The sequence below is a fragment of the Natrix helvetica genome, assembly GCF_964273705.1.
Source record: "Natrix helvetica genome assembly, chromosome: 1".
NCBI lineage: Eukaryota > Metazoa > Chordata > Lepidosauria > Squamata > Natricidae > Natrix > Natrix helvetica.
In genome coordinates this window covers 203,202,459-203,219,801 of record NC_138548.1, presented here as the reverse complement: position 1 = coordinate 203,219,801, position 17,343 = coordinate 203,202,459, and the positions used below count along the sequence as shown (strand labels likewise).

General features: G+C 42.7%; 2 protein-coding genes across 10 annotated transcripts in view; both read right to left on the bottom strand.

Annotated features, from left to right (window-relative positions):
* Positions 1-5,025: 5,025 nt before the first annotated feature.
* On the bottom strand, positions 5,026-10,139 carry LOC309387969 (metalloproteinase inhibitor 1-like). 2 transcript variants are annotated; one of them, XM_081944914.1, is made up of 5 exons: positions 7,911-10,139; positions 6,380-6,575; positions 5,882-5,970; positions 5,673-5,790; positions 5,026-5,287 (listed from the first exon to the last, which is right to left on the bottom strand). In XM_081944914.1, the coding sequence occupies exons 2-5, from the start codon at positions 6,507-6,509 to the stop codon at positions 5,184-5,186; spliced, it is 441 nt and encodes a 146-aa protein (XP_081801040.1). In that variant the 5' UTR covers positions 6,510-6,575; positions 7,911-10,139; the 3' UTR covers positions 5,026-5,183. The 2 variants fall into 2 exon arrangements, with proteins under 2 accessions (XP_081801040.1, XP_081801039.1); XM_081944913.1 differs by lacking the exon at positions 7,911-10,139 and having other exon boundaries at positions 6,380-6,610.
* A 132-nt stretch (positions 10,140-10,271) lies between these two features.
* Positions 10,272-17,343, bottom strand: part of ARAF (A-Raf proto-oncogene, serine/threonine kinase) — a 27,277-nt gene continuing 20,205 nt past the window's right edge. For all 8 annotated transcript variants that reach the window (XM_081944848.1, XM_081944849.1, XM_081944851.1 and 5 more), the window contains 5 exons: positions 15,420-15,466; positions 15,019-15,137; positions 14,725-14,856; positions 13,102-13,236; positions 10,272-10,794 (listed from right to left, as the gene is read on the bottom strand). In XM_081944848.1, coding sequence (XP_081800974.1) covers positions 10,702-10,794; positions 13,102-13,236; positions 14,725-14,856; positions 15,019-15,137; positions 15,420-15,466 — 526 coding nt within the window. In that variant the 3' untranslated portion in view covers positions 10,272-10,701. The remainder of the gene's footprint in view (positions 10,795-13,101; positions 13,237-14,724; positions 14,857-15,018; positions 15,138-15,419; positions 15,467-17,343) is intronic.

Below are 17,343 nucleotides of genomic sequence, written 5' to 3'. Positions count from 1 at the left end.
CACTCTGTAGGAGAGCCAAATTGGTGTAATGGGCAAAGATCCACACTTCTGCTGCTGAAATACAAAGGGCCAAAACTGATGTCCGCAGAGTGGGTGGCTGAGTGCCATATACTGTGTATAATTTGTCAGTTTCCTGATAATGTGCTAACTTTAGCCTTAGTATTCAGGCAATGTTGTTTAAAAGAAGGTATCCTACCAAGTCTCACATCAAGATACTTCTTTGTAGTGCAGTGCTGTATTTAATTCTCTTGCCACGCAAGAAAATTCCCTTGGCTCTTTTTTCCTCACCTTATTCTCCGTTACTCCTGGGTTCTTCTTCGGAGGCAAATTTTGTTCCCTGGCATATTGTGCTGATATTTAAAGCTTCTCCTCATTCCTTCCCCCAGCAAGATCTTGTGTTGATGTTTATACTTCTCATTCAAACTAGCCGCACTCGATTTCTCATAGAACTGGCAGCATAATATGCCCCCATTTGGTTTGCGGAATAGATTAGATTTGGTAAGAGAGGTTTGGACCCAGCATGTCTTACCTTAATGTAATGTCAACACTGACCATAAAAACAAGCCATTTGTGTTTCTAGACTCTTCACGGTCCAATGAGGGATGGGGGAAAAATAAGTGTTGGAGAGAAGTTCCCTAAGTTCAAAAGATCTGAACCTCTGGTCCTGGTGACTGACCCAGATTGGATCATGAAACATTATCATGGGACACATGTATTCTCCTTCATTCAAAAAAAGTAACTAAGACTTTTGCAAACTTCAGGCTATAGTGATCTTCCCTACTAAACCTATTTGCTTATAAATAGGTGAGCAATTGCACTTTCATCCCAAATCATATGAGAAATAGAAGTTGTGGAATAACCAGATTTGAAAATAAAAGATGTCTTGCTAAAAATCTTGGGCTAAGTAAGATATCAAAATCAGTTGATTTCAGAGGTTTTAACACTTTGTGAGATTCTGTGTTTAATATTATCTACAACCTTTGCTTGGCTATATATGCAGTTGAAAAAATATGCATTGAACAGTAAGGCCCAGAACTTCTAATAGCCTCCTTGAATGTTAGGAGCCTTAACAAATGCAATGCTTGAACCAAGAATTAAATTTTTATTTACAAAAGAAATGAAAAGCAAAATGGAAGTATTAGTTATTAATTTGAATTGTGGAATGAAGAATTATAATACCTAGTTTTGGAGTGTCAATTGCATCCCAGCATCCCAGCCACTGCAATGTCCCAGCAGTCATGTGATTGCAAGTGAGATTCTTTCTGATTACGACATTACATATGAGCAGAAGAATCCTATTGCTACCTATCCTTGTATCCAGTTCTCTCACCTTAGCAGACCAGGTGTTCAGGTTCCATATATCCTTCAGAAAGCCCAAGACTGGAGAGATCACTTCCGGTTCCTGTAGGTGACGGACGTGTTGTCCGCTGCTCGTCTCCCTGGTGGGCTCCGTTCAGGAGCACAGGGGGGTCTGGAGGGGTCTTCTGCCGCAGGGCAGCTTGCTAGAATCCCCCAGACTCGGCGGCAGCCGGCGGGGGTGTTTCCAGCCTCGCCCCAGGAGCCGGGGATGGGAAGGGGGGCATGAGGCAGCTGCGGGCTGTCTGCACTTTTACCAAATGGGCTCTGGGAGGAAAGAGTTAAGTGAAAGAAAAGTGGCTGAAATGCCAGTGGGGAGAGATCCACCCCAATCTCCTTAATCATCGCTAACAGATAAGCACCAGACTATTGTAAGTTTTTGTTCAATCCATTTGAAACTGGACGATTAGAGGGGGGTGTTTCTTTCTCTTTACCCCCCCCCCTCGGACAAAGCGGCATTTGAACTCTCTCTCTCTCTATAGGAATGGAGAGAGAATAAAGACTGACTTGCCACTTGTACTAACTATCTGAGAATGATTGATATCACAGCTGCAAGAGGTGCTTGCTGAGCTGTTTTCTTAAAAGGAAATTTTTTTTATGGAACTCCTTGTTCTTCTCCCTGCAAAAGGAGGAGCCAAGATGGCACCCCTCCGTCTTTGTTTTTGTACTTATAAATGAAGCCTGCCTTTTGAAACTACCTTTGGAAAAAAAAGTCTCTGGTAATTGTCTTAATACCCCCTCTGAAGGCACTCTGGACCTCTCCCGTTACATGGTCTTCCTGATTAATTCTGACTATTTGACTTTTCCTCTTTCTGGTGTACCTTCATGCCTTGGAACTGTGAAGGAGAACTAACTTTTTACTTTTGGATTTGCCTGCCGCCTGCGACCGACACAGCTGCACGCTCCACTGACACCATTCTCTTTGTAAAAGACTTATCACCTCTGAACGCAGATAAATGGGGCCCAAAAAACCTCCAATGGGCAAGTCATTCTCAGCTCCTGCCTCTGCCACCTCCAGTCCAAGCATGCAGCAGACGAAGATTACTTCATTGTTACAACAAGAAGGGACTGGAGAGAGCTCAAAAGAACTATCGGTTAACCAAATGTTTCAGGAAATTATGAGGGGTCAAAATGAGTTGAAAAAAGAGGTGACAGGTCTTAAAGATAAACTCAGAGCTGTACAACAACATTTAACAGAAAATAAACAAAGAATTGGGGTTTCGGAGGAGGGGGCAGCTGGATTGGGGGAGGAGGTTAAGGCAGTCCGGAAGGGAAATTTAGAATTGGAAAATTTTATGGCAAAAATAGAACTTGAAAGAATGTCCTTTTTTCTCAGATTCCAGAACCTACCAGAGACAGAAAATGAAGATCTTAAGGATATTATGAGTACAATTTTAGCAGAATATATTAAGAGAAATAAAGAACAGTTGTGGTGGGATATGGATCTGGTTTACAGGATTAATTCAGCATATGCTAGAACACACAATGTTCCAAGGGAGGTACATGTTGAGTTTCTTAGGAGGACTACGAGGGATGAGGTGCTAGGGGCCCAAAGGGAGGGACCATTAAAATATAAAGATAAAGAAATTGCCATTCTTAAGCAAATTCCGAAAAAAATAATGGAAAATAGGAGGAAGTATTCCTCCTTATCAAAGAAATTATACAATAAAGGAGTTTAGTTCAGATGGTTATTGCCAGAGGGAATGTTGATTTTTTGGGAGGGAAACAGAATTAGAATTAATACAGTGGGGGAGGCAGAAGCCTTCATTAAAAAATATAGTTCTCTTCTAGAGGACGAAAATAGGGGAGGTGGTGAAAAAGGTAGTAATATGCAAGATATGAAGGAAGTGGGGGTTGTGGCTCCATCTGGGGACAGGGAGGAGGAAGCAATATCGAAAAGGCTCAGGTCACAAAAATAAATGTATTTGAAATACTATGATAATTGTTGATGTACTAGAAAGTGAAAAGAAAGCGATGATTGAACATATGGTTGATATAATGTAAAACAAGATTCTGTTTATACTTATCTTTTATACCTTGTTTTTAACATTGTAAAAATTGTGAGATTTGGGGGGATTTCTACCACTAGCATGGGAGCTGCCAAAATTTTCGTTGTACCCTTTTTACCTTTCCCTATAAATGTTCAAAAACCAATAAAATTCTTTTAAAAAAGAAAGAAAGCCCAAGACTGCTCAATCTGTTTATTGAATGTTTGCAGTGAGTTGCCCTGCTGAATATTCATTGTACCTTGGATCACTTTGTAGACCTTCTTCAGGTGTTGCCATGTTTCCATTAGATACAGAAGATGAGAGCTCCCCTTCTTGGCTGCCAGCGATGTAAATATTTCTAATAGGAATGGGATACAATGAGAAGAGATTGGGAGAATTTGGAAATGGGTGTCAGGCCTGTAGTTATGTTCCTTTTAGGATCTTTGGCCTGCCACACTTTTTATTAATTTCTTATGCTGTTTCATTAGTGTAGTAGTTGGGAGGGGGGAATAGAAAGGAGTAGGATTGTGGAATGTATTGCTATGGTTCTTCTTAGAAGCTCAAGGTCGTCTTTTGTCTCCGTACCTCAACACCTGACCGGAAGCAGAGGGGTGTACATGCCAGCGTGGAAGATTGGACCATGTGATGAATTAGGGGGTGTGGGGATAGATAATGAACTTTCAACTGGGTGAACCCACAGGATGTACATTAGAGTTGAAATTTCACAGCATAATGCCAACATGTCTGTCTTATTAAATTGGAGTTTTAAGGATAACTTTGCCTTGGACAATGATTTAATTCTGCATGATATTTAAAACTGACAATGGGTTGTGGTCCCAGAGTCTCCTATACCCCAATTGAAAATCTCTAGAGACCAGAGTTTTTCTAAATTAGGACCACCAGATCTGGGCAAAGAGTAGTCAGCAACAAACAGTTGTCCTTTTCTGTTTATTTCTGCTGCTGAGACATGTTGAATCCAGAAAATGGTGAATGACTCAGTGTGGGTGGGAGCAAAACCTGCAACATGGAAGGAGGCTGTGATATGCCCCCTACTCAGAGGCACTCCCGACATCTGGTCCATTGGAGGGCCAAACCATCTGAAGCCTTCCTTTCTGGGAGACAATAGTGATAAAACATTTGGATTAATTTTCTGAGTGGAAATCCAAGGGCTGGTTTTGTCTACTAGAGCCCCAAGTGGCTGGCACTACAGTATCTTCATTAACATCTTCTCCAACCCAAATTGACATCTCCAATACATAGATCATAATCAGAGTAATCCCAGATTTCTATGAAATAAATGGGACTGAAGGGAGATTAGGAGATTATGTCTTTCCATCACAGCACCAATTTTAGGGAAACCCCAATCCCCTTGGAGAGAAGATGTTTCTCCTACCTCTTCCTTTCAGAAAGTGGTAAAACTGAGCTTTTCCATTCTAAAATATCACCTTGCTCTTAAATCAACTTGTGAATTGTTGCAGAATTATCAAAGAATTGCTGTTTTTCAGAAAACTGTTTTTAAGATAGTAAATTGTACAGTGCTTCTTTATTTACCACGACTTATTAATGATATTTATTGTAGATGGTTTTTTCCTTTTGTACATAGCAAGATGGAATGACATGGAGAACATACACATCTGAAAAATAAAGGACACTCTTAAATCACATTTCTTTTCATTTCATTTATTAGATTTTTTTGATGCTCATCTTGTTTTGAACATTTGCTTTCTTCTAACAGGCATTCAGGTACATCTGGTTTATTTGCCATTCTCTAAGCAGTTATATATTGACAGCAAAGGCCATGAATTTTACAATTGTGCACAGATGGTACTGAAATCCTTATCAACGACAACTGTTGAGCTTCACTTTCTCTTCATCACTTACTTTATCCCATGGTTCTGCAAAGCTGCACATTGAGATTTTAAAACGATCATCAGAAATTGACCCTTTTGAAATAGAAAAGATACAAAAATATCGTGTCAATAAGTATCCCCACTGTAAGGATTCATTCACAACTTTAACCCTAATCTGAATCCGAACCCCATCCTTTGGTATTTGGCCCACATTTTAAGTAGGGAATGTGTCAATTCCATATAAGCCAACTTTCTGCTTTTCTCAGCAAATCTATAATCTTTCAAAGCGAGCTTTATATCTCTAAGGGAACTGACAATACAGTACCTCACAGAAACTGGCTTATCCCTCCAAAAATGGGATGGAAGTTGACCAAGTAGTACTATAGGGCAGATTAGTAAAAATGATGCTGAAACAAATGTTTTGCAATGTGCCATCCTCTTTAATTTATACGTATTAATTATTAGTAGTATTCTCTACCTGAAAATACATATTCTTCTCCTTTGAGAGGGCCTTTGTGTACATATCCACAGTAATCACTTGAGACTAAGCTGTAGAGAAACTGTGCATTTCTTAGTTTCTTTGGACCCTTGTACACCTTCAGAAAGAAAGATAATTCAATATATGATAAGGACAAGAGCAGGTCAGGAGAATTATAAAATAATGTTTCAGGAGGAGGAGAGGCTTACCGCGATGGGCTGAATAGTATAGATATTTTGGGGTAAATATGACGAAGATTCAGGATCCCGCTTGACACTCATAAATCTGGCCCTCATCACTGGAGAGAGAGACAGAGACAGACAGACAGACAGACAGACAGACAGACTGACTGACTGACTGACTGACTGACTTATTCAACAAAAGCTTCTGATATAAGTAATATTTATTTATTTATTTTTATTTATTTAGTTTGTCACTCATGTACAAGATAACAGGAATAAGAATAAACATGAATAAGAACAAAGGAAATGGGTACAAATAAATGGGGACAGTAGGACAGGGAAGTTAGGCACACTGGTGTGCTTATGCACGCCCATAATTAGGCATTGTGCATGTTCCACATTCATGCCATAGGAATGATTTTGCTGCAATTGGAAGGATTAATGCTGACAGCCAAACCTACAAAGCAAGGAAGTGGGGAGTAGTAAGAGATGGAAGGGAGAAAAACATTCATTTCCAAAACTCACCAAACTTAGCTTTGCAACATGCTTTCTGGAGAGATAGTAGCTCACAGCGGCAGGCATCCGTGAGATCTCCCAAGAACACGAGGACCAGGAAGCTGGCTAAGAAAAATCCATGTGATTCTGTAGAATCCATTTCTTGCTCTTTATGAAGCCACTTGCTTAGGGCAGAGGAGTATGCTTTCTTTCCCTTGCAGGCTTTCTGGAAGTGTATTAAGAGAGAGAGCATCCAAGGTGGAGTAAAGGCAAATTGTGACTCCTACTTCAAAATGTTCTAGAATTGACTCCTCCCAGCAAGGAGATCAGTGGGATGTTTTTTTTTATTTCTTAATTTTTTTTATTTTTTTCATTTTCATAACACATCATCACATGTATAATATTACATAACCAACATCATATTGTATTATTAGATGTTTACGTCAATTCATCTTACCAACAACTCCCAAAAACCAATTATTGACTCTTCTGCTCTCCATACACCATATTTGTACTTTATCCATCACTTTCTTTTCCCTCTCTCCTCTTCTCTATCTCCTTTCTTCCCTCTGTCCTTCTCTTCTCAACTTCCCCTTCCTCTCTCCTCCTCCCTGCCCATACCACTCCTCATTTCCCTCATCCTCCCCCCCCACCCCACTTACCCTCTCTCCTATCCCTCTCTTCTTCCCTTACCTTTCTCCTCTACTTCCCAAGATCAGTGGGATGTTTTGTGGGGTGGGAAGACAAGGCAGACACCAAAATCAGAAAAGTATTATTTAAATAATCATGGGGGCTTCACCCTGTGGGTGAAGATTTAAAGCGTTGTTATTGTGTGAGTCACTCTTCATGAAACAAAGACTTAGCAGGGCCAAGATACTGAGTTGTAGAGAAGAAAAGAGTGACCAGTTAGGCTCTAAGATGCATCAACAGTCAACAAAATGAGAGGTTTTTTATGCCAGCCCAGGAAAGACAATCACTTTCTAAAGGGCGACGGGACTGAGGCAAGAAGGAAGATGTTAAGATAAGAATTATTGTGTGGTGTTTTATTTTTATAAGCGTCAAATCAGGGGTGGGTTGCTGCTGGCATTATTGCCGGTTCAGTGTGTGTGCAATTTTCTGCATGCGCAGTTGCCCATAAATAGGTCTACTCCTGCGCAGAACATTTAAAAATGGGGGGGGGGAGATGCCGTGCCAACCAGGGAACCGGTTCGTAAGTGTGGCAGGCCTGGGTCGCTGCTGGTTCCGGCGACACAGGCTGGCAAACCACTACCGGTTCAGCCGAACCAGTCCAAACCAGTAGGAACCCACCTCTGCTTCAAATCAATCATCCTTGCTGGTGTCTCCATTTTCAATTCCATATATTTTTTTGATAACCTTTTCCAGAAATGTTTTGCTATTGACTTCTTCCTGGGGCTGAAAGTGAGTGAATGACTTGTGGTCCCCAGCTAGTTTTTATGTTTCACTAGAACTCTTAAATTTCTAATCTGGTGCCTTACCCACCTCATCATATTGGCTTTCTTAGAGAGTTTGTTACAAAAGAAAGTGGCTGTTGTTTCCTCACCTTATTCTCTGCTACTCCTGGCTTCTTCCCCAGAGGCAAACTTTGTTTCCCAGTGTGTACCCTGATGATATTTAAAGCTTCTCCTCACTCCTTCCCCCAAATGTTCTCTTGCCTTGATGTTCATAGTTGCCATGAACAACTATGCCAAACTAGCCACACTTGATTTCTCAAAGAACTGGCATCATAATATGTCCCCGTTTGGTTTGCTGAGATTAGATTTCTGGAAGACAGATTTGGACACAGTGTATCTTATGTTAATGTTATGTTAAGCAGACCATAAAAATCAATTCATTCCTTATCTAGTCGTTTGATTTTTTTATGTGAACTGTAGCTCTAGAATTTCCTCTTGAGACTCAGGTAATCTCAGGTAATCCTGAGGTGTCATGTCTGCCATTTTTGTTTTGGAAAGGCTGTACAGAAGCAAGTTTCTTGGTCATTGGTAGCCATGACACCCCAAGGTTTCAGACTTCCTGAACCTTTTTGCCTTTTATCCTCCACGTCTATGAAGCTGCAGATCCCTAGAAGCCATTTGTGTTTCTAGCATCAGTTCTTCTCTTCAGTAGTGGATTTCTTTTAGTGAGGGTGTGTGTGTGAGGGTGGGTGTGAGTGGGTGGGGCGAAATACCTGTCCAAGACTTTTGCAAACTTCAGGATATAAGGAACTTGGCTGCCAAAGCTATTTGTTTATTCACAGATAAGCAGTTACACTTTAATTCCAAATCACACAAGAAATTGAAGTTGTGAAATAATCAGAATTGAAAATAACAGGGAAGATGCTTTACTACTCGAACTCTTGAGGTCAAAATCAGTTAATTTCAAATGTTTAAATGCTTGGAGAAATTCTGGGTGGACTATTTACAATATTTGCTTGGTATCACATGATGCTGAAACATATGAATTAAATAGTATGGCACAGATGCTTGAGCAGCCTCCTGAGTCCTACAACGTTAGGAGCCTTAAGAAATGCAGTGCTTGAACCAACAATTCATTTTTATAAAAAAATAAATGGAAGTATTAGTTATGTATCTGAATTGCAGAATGAGGAATCGGAATATCCAATTTTGGAAAGTCGATGGATCCAAGTGTTAAGAAATGTCAAATATACTCATGATCAAAACATGCTATTAACTTCACTGAAAGTATTGTTGTTGTTTTATTGGAGCCCCTGAAAGAAAATTTTAAAAGAGACAATCAATTTTTTTATTCTGGTGCATAAGAAATTTCATGGACCTTGAACTCAGAGAATGTGGTCTTTCTCACTTATGGCTATAGTGTTTTGATTTCAAATTATTATGCATGGCAGAACAACTTTGGAAAGAATGGGTTCTTTGACTGTATTCTTAAAATGTGGAGCTTGTCATCTCATGAAGTGCTTTGGTTTTATTGAGCCTGGGGCACGACAATAAGATATTATACAAGGTAGTATTATACTATATTATAAAAAAGAAGCTTACCATCTTGATTTTAAGGAAGGATCCAATAAATGAGACTTTTGTGTGTTTGTGATAATATTCTGTGTTCCAAAAATGAAAATATGAAAGAAAATATTTTTACATGGTCTAGATTGAATGAAAAGCTTAAGGATCTAATTAATTTTTATATTTCTTTTTATGTTTATTACATCTCTTTTTCTGTTCATTTTTTTTTGGTCAATTTTTAAAATCACTGTGTGTGTGCGTGTGCACACACACAGTTATAATCACTACCATTTTCTTTCCCTGTTGGCGTTGTACTTTTTGGTGTTTCACTATTAAATATAGCTTCGTCTGGTTTATCTCCTTTTTATTTCCTTTTAATGCTGCTAGATTCTGCAGGTCTGAGCAAAACTCTCAACACCCACATTGTTCAGATGTTTTCATTTCTTGTCCTATTTTCTTGTTACCATAGTAGCTCCTAAACTGATTATATAGTGGGTGTATGAGAACTGACTTTATTTAGCAGTGTCTGATCTTGGAAGTATCACCAAATGGCATCAGATATTTTGTTTTCATGAGGCAACACAGTGATTTCTACATTCACTAAACACGTTATTTCATTTATGTGCACATAGATGAAAGGTCTTGTTATTTGGAATAGGGGGCAAGTCACAAACACTAATTGTTTTGAAGGTACCAAAAGCCTACAAATTACGGTAGAATTCTAGCAACATCTCCCTAAAGCAAATTTTTACTCTCCAGAAGCTCTTGAAACAAAATAACCGGTTAGCAAGATTTTGTTGTTGACACAGTCTTAAATCTGTAATTTGACAGGACTGAACACACAAAAGAAGTCCCTAAATCAGACAGGCTTTAATATTCTGTGATATTATTGCTTGATGATTCTCCACTTCTTATAAGGAATGATTACAAACTCCACATGGTAGTTACTTTCATTGTTATTGCTTTTTTAATCATCGTGTTTCTTTTTTACACTTTTCTTCTGACTTTCAAAACAAACAAACAAGAGTTCCTGAAACAGGTTGAGCCCATTAAAAAAGTGCTCCTGGAGAAGATGGAGCCTCAATCACCTCACGGTGGGCTCTGTACAACATGGCAGCTGCTGTTTGGGAAGTCCTTGAAGCCATAGGGCTAAGAATAGAATAAAAACCAGGCCACACAAGACTCCTCGGTGGGACTTCCTCTGCCCATAGGTGTAGAAAAGACACAATGTAATGCCAGGTGCCCCAACTACACCAGGTTCCCAAGTTTACGGAAAGGCTGAGCACAGCAGCTACTGGCCTCAAGGACTGCATAGCCCGCGGCAGCCTCACGCTCTGAATTCACATCAGCTGCAGAGCCACAGAGCTAAAGTGGTCAGTTGTGGGCCACACGGTGCAATGCAGGTTCAGAGGCGCTGCGCTCTATCTTGGGCAAGGAGTGCTGAAGCGACTCAATGGAGGCCAGAATCTGAAAGAGAAGACAGAGGGTTTCACTCAGAACAAGCATCTCACAACATGCTATCTTAGCCGAGGGAGGTTCAAAATGCTATCGTAAGTACAGCTGGCCTAGCTCTAAAAGTGACCCAGTAACAATAGTACTAAAGCTGCCAGAGCAGCTACAGAGTCTGTTTCATCTTTTTTTCAGAAAAGCACAATCCCATCCTTTTGGCTTTGCTGTTGAATAGGCACAAAATATAAGAACTCGAAGTCCATAGAAACTCAGAAAGAAGTTTTGTCTCTCTTCACGTGACACAGATGAAGAGAGAAAATGTGTAAATCTGCACTTTGCTGTTCTCATTTTTTCCCCCTTTTTATATCTCCATGAAGCAGAATGATGATGTACGTTAGATGAAGATTTGTTATATGAAGATTTGAGTGGTGCGGTGGCCTAGAGGTGGAGCTCTCACCTCACAATCAAGGAGGCTGTGAGTTTGATCTTAGGTAGAGGCAGCTATTTCTCTCTGGGCACAATGAGAATTTATCTGCTGAATAAAATTCCGCATTGGTGACAGGAAGGACATCCAGCCAGTCAACACTCTGCTCCATTCAGTTGCCCAGACTCCACACTGCAAGGGGTTATGGGGTCATAAAAAAGGTGGTGATGATGATATGAAGAGTGATTTATGTCTCTTAACTGTTCTCTGACCTTGGAGTTTTGGTTCATTTTTTAGAAAGAAGTTATATGTTAAAAAGAACACAGAGACACACTGCAATTGCATTGGCCTTCCTCAGAATCAAATGTCCTAGGAGGAAAACATGAAGGTGAAGTCAGGTATGGTAGCAGTTTATATAGTTATATATGGAGATGAGTTTCATCTTCATCCTGAAGATGAAACTCAAATACTTTGGCCACCTAATGAGAAGGAAGGACTCACTGGAGAAGAGCCTAATGCTGGGAAAGATTGAGGGCAAAAGAAGAAGGGGACGGCAGAGAACGAGGTGGCTGGATGGAGTCACTGAAGCAGTAGGCATGAGCTTAAATTGACTCCAGAGGATGGTAGAGGACAGGAAGGCCTGGAGGAACGTTGTCCATGAGGTCGCAATAGGTCGGACACGACTTCGCAACTAACAACATGGAGATGAGATGGTCAAAAGAGGAAAATGAATCTTTCTCTTTCATAACACTATGATATTTAATCAGCAACTTTAGGACACATGCAATACACGTAGTCCTCCACTTCCAGCCACAATTGACCCCAAAATTTATGTTGCTAAGGGAGAAATTTGTTAAATGAGCTTTGCCCCATTTTATGACTTTTCTTCCCACATTTGTTAAGGGAATCATTGCAGTTGTTAAAATTAGAAACACCGTTGCTAAGTGAATCGGGCTTCCCCACTGACTTGGCTTGTCAGAAGATCGCAAAAGAGAATCACATGACTGTGGGACACTGCAACCGTCATAAATGCGAGTCAGCTGTCAAGCATTCGAATGTAAATCATGTAACCATGGGGGTGCTGAAATGGTCATAAGTGTGAAAAATGGTCATAAGTCACTTTTTTCAGTGCCGTTGTAACTTCAAGCAGTCACTAAACGAACTGTTGTAAGTTGAGGACTATCTGTAAAGCATTTCTTCATAGAACGCATAATTAACTTGATGGACAAGAGTGCATGGAAAGCTGTACAGCAACAGCCTGAAGGCTCATCCTAATCCAGCCAGTATCTCTTGTCCACCAAAGCAGCAGGTAAGAGCAATAATAGTATTTTTGGCTTGCATTTCCCAGCAATTGAAAATCAAATAATAATAATATATTGATGAATATAACTGGTATGATTAGTGTCTTTATCTTTCAAAGGTTTTTCTATTGGCTTTCATGACAAAAGTTACCTCTCATCTTTAAAAGGTAAAGGATCCCCTTTGTGCTAGTCGTTCCTGACTCTAGGAGGCGGTGCTCATCTCCATTTCAAAGCCAAAGAGCCAGCATTGTCGTCTCCGACATCATGTGGCCAGCATGGCTAGACGTCTCCGTGGTCATGTGGCTGGCATGACTAAACGCCGAAGGCGCACGGAACGCTGTTACCTTCCCACCAAAGGTGGTGCCTATTTTTCTACTTGCATTTTTACGCGCTCTCGAACTGCTAGATTGGCAGAAGATCTTCAAAAGAGGAACAGGCAAATCCATGTACACATGCTCTGTACCTCTGCATGCTAGATTGCTGGAGATACTTTCTGCCAAGATATTTGGCCGATTAGTTTCTCAGAGATATAAATTTGGCCATCAGCTAAAACGTCACCCTGATTGATGGATTTTACATCACAATCCCTTAAGCTCTCACCTGAGGGAAGAGGGGTCTTTCTTCACGACTGAATTTAAGGCAATCACTCATTAGCCTGCGCATGGCTTTGGGGCAATTGCTTGGCACCTTGCTAAGGTCAGGCGACAGATATCCCCGACCAACCATGAATATGATCTAGAAGAACAAGAGAGATGCAGTGTTATTTAAAAACGATGTAGGAAAACTGTGCAGAGTTTCTGACATTATTTCCAAGGCCCCCCCCTCCCCAATAGCTCCAGATCACATGACCGGTAGAAAGGAAAAGTTGAATGGAGGAGTTGGCAGCATTCCACACCATGGCCCAAAGAAAGACAATGGAGAAATTTTCCAGGTATGTTTCTGGTTTTGGGCTGGATAATTCCCAATTTTGAACATGAACTTTCTAATAAAAAGAGCCAGCGTTGTCCGAAGATGTCTCTGTGGCCAGCATAGCTAAATGCCAAAGGCGCATGGAACTCTGTATCTGAATACGATAGGGCAGTGATGGCGAACCTATGGCATGCATGCCACAGGTGGCACGCGGAGCCATTTGTCAGGGCACGGGAGACACTGCCCTGTCAGCTGGCCAGCCCGCATGTGCGCAATGGCTAGCTGAGTTCACCCTTTTTTAAAGCCATTTTTCACCCTCCCCAGGCTCCAGAGCCTTTATAGGTGCCTGCGGAAGGCAAAAAGAGCCCCCCCCCCCCCCCGCCCATGGAGGCCCTTCGGAGGTTTCATGAGCTTCCCTGAAGCCTCTAGAGCGCAAAAAACCAGCCCTACGGGCAAGCTAGAAATTCAAAAACGGACTTCCGGTTTGCTCGGAGGGTCATTTTGACTGTTCCAGAGGCTTCAGGGAAGCATCCTGAAGGTCCCTCAAGCCTCCGGAGGGCTTCCGTGGGGGCGGGGGAGGCTGTTTTCGCCCTCCCCAGGCTCCTATAAAGCCTCTGGAGCCTGGGGAAGGCAAAAAAAAGCATGCAAACAATGGGGGGGTCGCGCCTGTAATGCACGCATGCGCACTGGGGGGGTCGCGTATTGCATTATGGGTGCGGCACACCCGCACACGACCCCCCTGCGTTCCCCCCCAGGTACGCGAGCCAAAAAAGGTTCACCATCACCGAGATAGGGTATTGATGGTGAACCTTTTCAGCACAGAGTGTCCAAACCGGAACGTGTGTGAATGCGTGCGCCAGAGCGCCTGAAGACCAGTTGGCCGGCACGAGCCTGTCTGTTTTGGGGCCGTTTTTAGGCCATATTTCAGGCCATTTTTTCGGGCCATTTTCAGGGTGAAAAAGAGCCTGAAAATGGCCTGAAAAACGACCGTTTTGGCCATTTTCCGATGCTCCGGTGCCCGCGAAGACCAGCTGGTGATGGTGCGGGTGCCCACAGAGAGGGCTCTGCGTGCCACCTCTGGCATGCATGCCATAGGTTCACCATCAGGGAGATAGGATCTCTCCTTGAAGAATACTTCAGAGGGAGATCAGACCACAGGCAGAAGATGAGGAGACCCAGCAAAGACCTTGGCTACCTTCAGAATCCCTTGAGCCCCTTCTATTGGCTCCATTAAATAGCCAGCGAGGACCATTTGAAAAGGATTTAGGACACAGGAGGTGGGTGAACCCAGTATTCCCTTCCTTCCTTCCTTACCTGGTCCCGATTGTTGATATGACTATACGGAAGAGTCCCGGAGAGCAGCTCATAGAGGACGACTCCATAGGAGTAGACATCTGACTGGAAGCTGTAAGGATTGGGGTCCTGCATTCGAATCACTTCTGATGCCTGAGGGGGTCCAGTGGGAAGGCATTAAAGATTTGCAGATGGGGTAAGCCAAACCTTTCTACTTTCTAGAGAAAGAACACTGTCTGTTTTCTGCTACCTATCTCTTCTCCTCTCTCTCCCAACCCTGGCCTGTTTCAAAGCTTTACCTCCCAACATACACACCATCCAGAGAATGGAACCGCTGGGTTGTTCCACTTGCTGTGAGCCACTCCAACGTGTCTTCACTGTGGCAAGGCCAAAATCACCAATCTTCACTGTCAAGCCTTCGTGCAGGAAGATATCTGGCAGCCGCAGGTGAAGGAACTTCACAGGTATCTTGGCCTGAGTAGTTAATCACTTGTCCAACAAGCAGCACCATTTATCTATCCCTGACCTCATTTTCCCAAAGTCTCACTTTTATCTCATGCAGTATCTTGGAAATACTTACAGTTTAGGAGCTCCAAGTACAAACCCTCTTTTTTTTTCTATTCTGACATGCTGTGGCTCTTAGGTAACTAATTCATTCAGGTTTCCTTAAAAAAAGGATTCCCACCCACGGCTGAACAGATGCAAGAGAAGGATACTATTAGATTTGAGGTCCCGGTGGATTATGTTCTTAGCATGAAGGTAACTGGGGAAAAGAGACAATGAGTTAAAGCAATAGCAATAGCACTTAAACTTGCATACCGCTTCACAGTGCTTTACAGCCCTAAGTAGTTTACAGAGTCAGCAAATTGCCCCCCAACAATCTGGGTCCTCATTTTACCGACCTCAGAAGGATGGAAGGCTGAGTCAACCTTGAGCCTGGTGAGACTTGAATTGTCAAACTGCTGGCAGCCGGCAGAAGTAGACTGCAATACTGCATTCTAACCACTGCACCATCATGGTTCTCCTCTTACCACCTTTTCTTTACATCATCATTCGTAGGTATGCCTCCCACTTTTCCGTCTGCCTCCCTGCATGTATATTGGGCATACATTACATGGAGGAAGTGATTATTATTTCTTTGTGCTTAACTTTTCTGATTCAGGCATCTCGCCATTCAATACAGGGCCACTTCTGTTGTATTAGATCCATTTCTCAGAGCTCAGATCCCATGAACAAGGACGTGGCTCTCAGGTTATGACCTCTTCTTCAGGAACTGTTTAAATTTGTGGCAGTGCTGGACAAAGAGTCCTGGTGATGGGCCCTCAGCATTCCAGCCATTGCAATGTCCCAGCGGTCATGAGACTACATCTGGATGCTTGGCACCTGGCTCACATTGTTGTAGCCAGCCGCAGTCACATGACTGCAATTCCCGATATTTCCTGCCGGCTTTCCACAAACAAAATCAATAGGGGTACCGACAAAAAGTCAGACGTCACAGTCACATGAGCGTCTGGCATAAGGACAACAGGACTGCCTGCCATTGCCTTCCCTAAGTGATGTGGTCATGTGACATCACACTTTATAATACACTCTTTGGTACTGGTACTTTTGATCCTAATTGCTGTTGGAACCCAAGGACTACGTATAGTCTCTTCTCCATCTGCGATACTTATTTCAAACCCAGTGGAGTCTTATCACCTCTGCCTACAGTTGGTTGGATGTTGTGGAGTTCAACATAATCCTACAGTCCAGGTGCCGATTCTCTAGGCCAGTGATGGCGAACCTATAGCACGCGTGCCATAGGTGGCACGCGGAGCCATTTGTCAGGGCACGCCAGGCGCAAACCGGAAGTTCAGGAATGGACTTCCGGTTTGCTCGGAGGGTCGTTTTGACTGCTCCGGAGGCTTCAGGTAGCGTCCTGAAGGTCCCTCAAGCCTTCGGAACACTCAAAACAACCCTCCGAGCAAACCGGAAGTCACTTCCGGTTTGCTCAGAGGTTCATTTTGACTGCTCCAGAGGCTTCAGGGAAGCGTCCTGAAGGTCCCTCAAGCCTCTGGAGGGTTTCCGGGGTGGGTGGGAGAGGCTGTTGTTGCCCTCCCCAGGCTCCTATAAAGCCTCTGGAGCCTGGGGAGGGCAAAAAAAGCATGCAAAAATGGGGTGGAGTGCCTGTAGTGCACGCATGCGCACTTGGAGGGGTCGCACATTGCATTATGGGTGCGGCACGCCCAAACAGTAACCCCCTGCGCTCCCCCCACTTATGGCACACGAGCAAAAAAAGGTTCGCCATCGCTGCTCTAGGCTGTGCCAATAACACCAGGAATATTGTAGTCCAGCCTTCCTCAACCTAGGTATTTGTCAACCCTGTAGCTGACCTGACCGCAGCCATTTTCAGGCTTCAGTGTTGCCACACTGGAGCTGAGGATGGTGGGGGGCGGGGGGGAGATTAGAGATAGCTGGGGTTTTACAGCTAAACTAAAACATTTTTTCCCTGGGAACCAAGGACATTCTAACACCCGGCCAGAGAGGAGGAGGATCGATGTTACCAGGTGACCGGACGGCACCTTGATTGGATGATGTGACTGATGGTTTGATGAACGTACCTTGTCTTTTTATATACACTGAGCGCATATGCACCAAAGA

Coding starts and splice junctions, on each gene's coding strand:
- LOC309387969 (XM_081944913.1), bottom strand. CDS start 6,602: ATGCTCTCTCTCTTAATACACTTCCAGAAAGCCTGCAAGGGAAAGAAA. Junction 5,971..6,379: donor ATGTTGCAAAGCTAAGTTTG/GTGAGTTTTGGA, acceptor CTCTCTCTCCAG/TGATGAGGGCCAGATTTATG. Junction 5,791..5,881: donor ATACTATTCAGCCCATCGCG/GTAAGCCTCTCC, acceptor TTCTTTCTGAAG/GTGTACAAGGGTCCAAAGAA.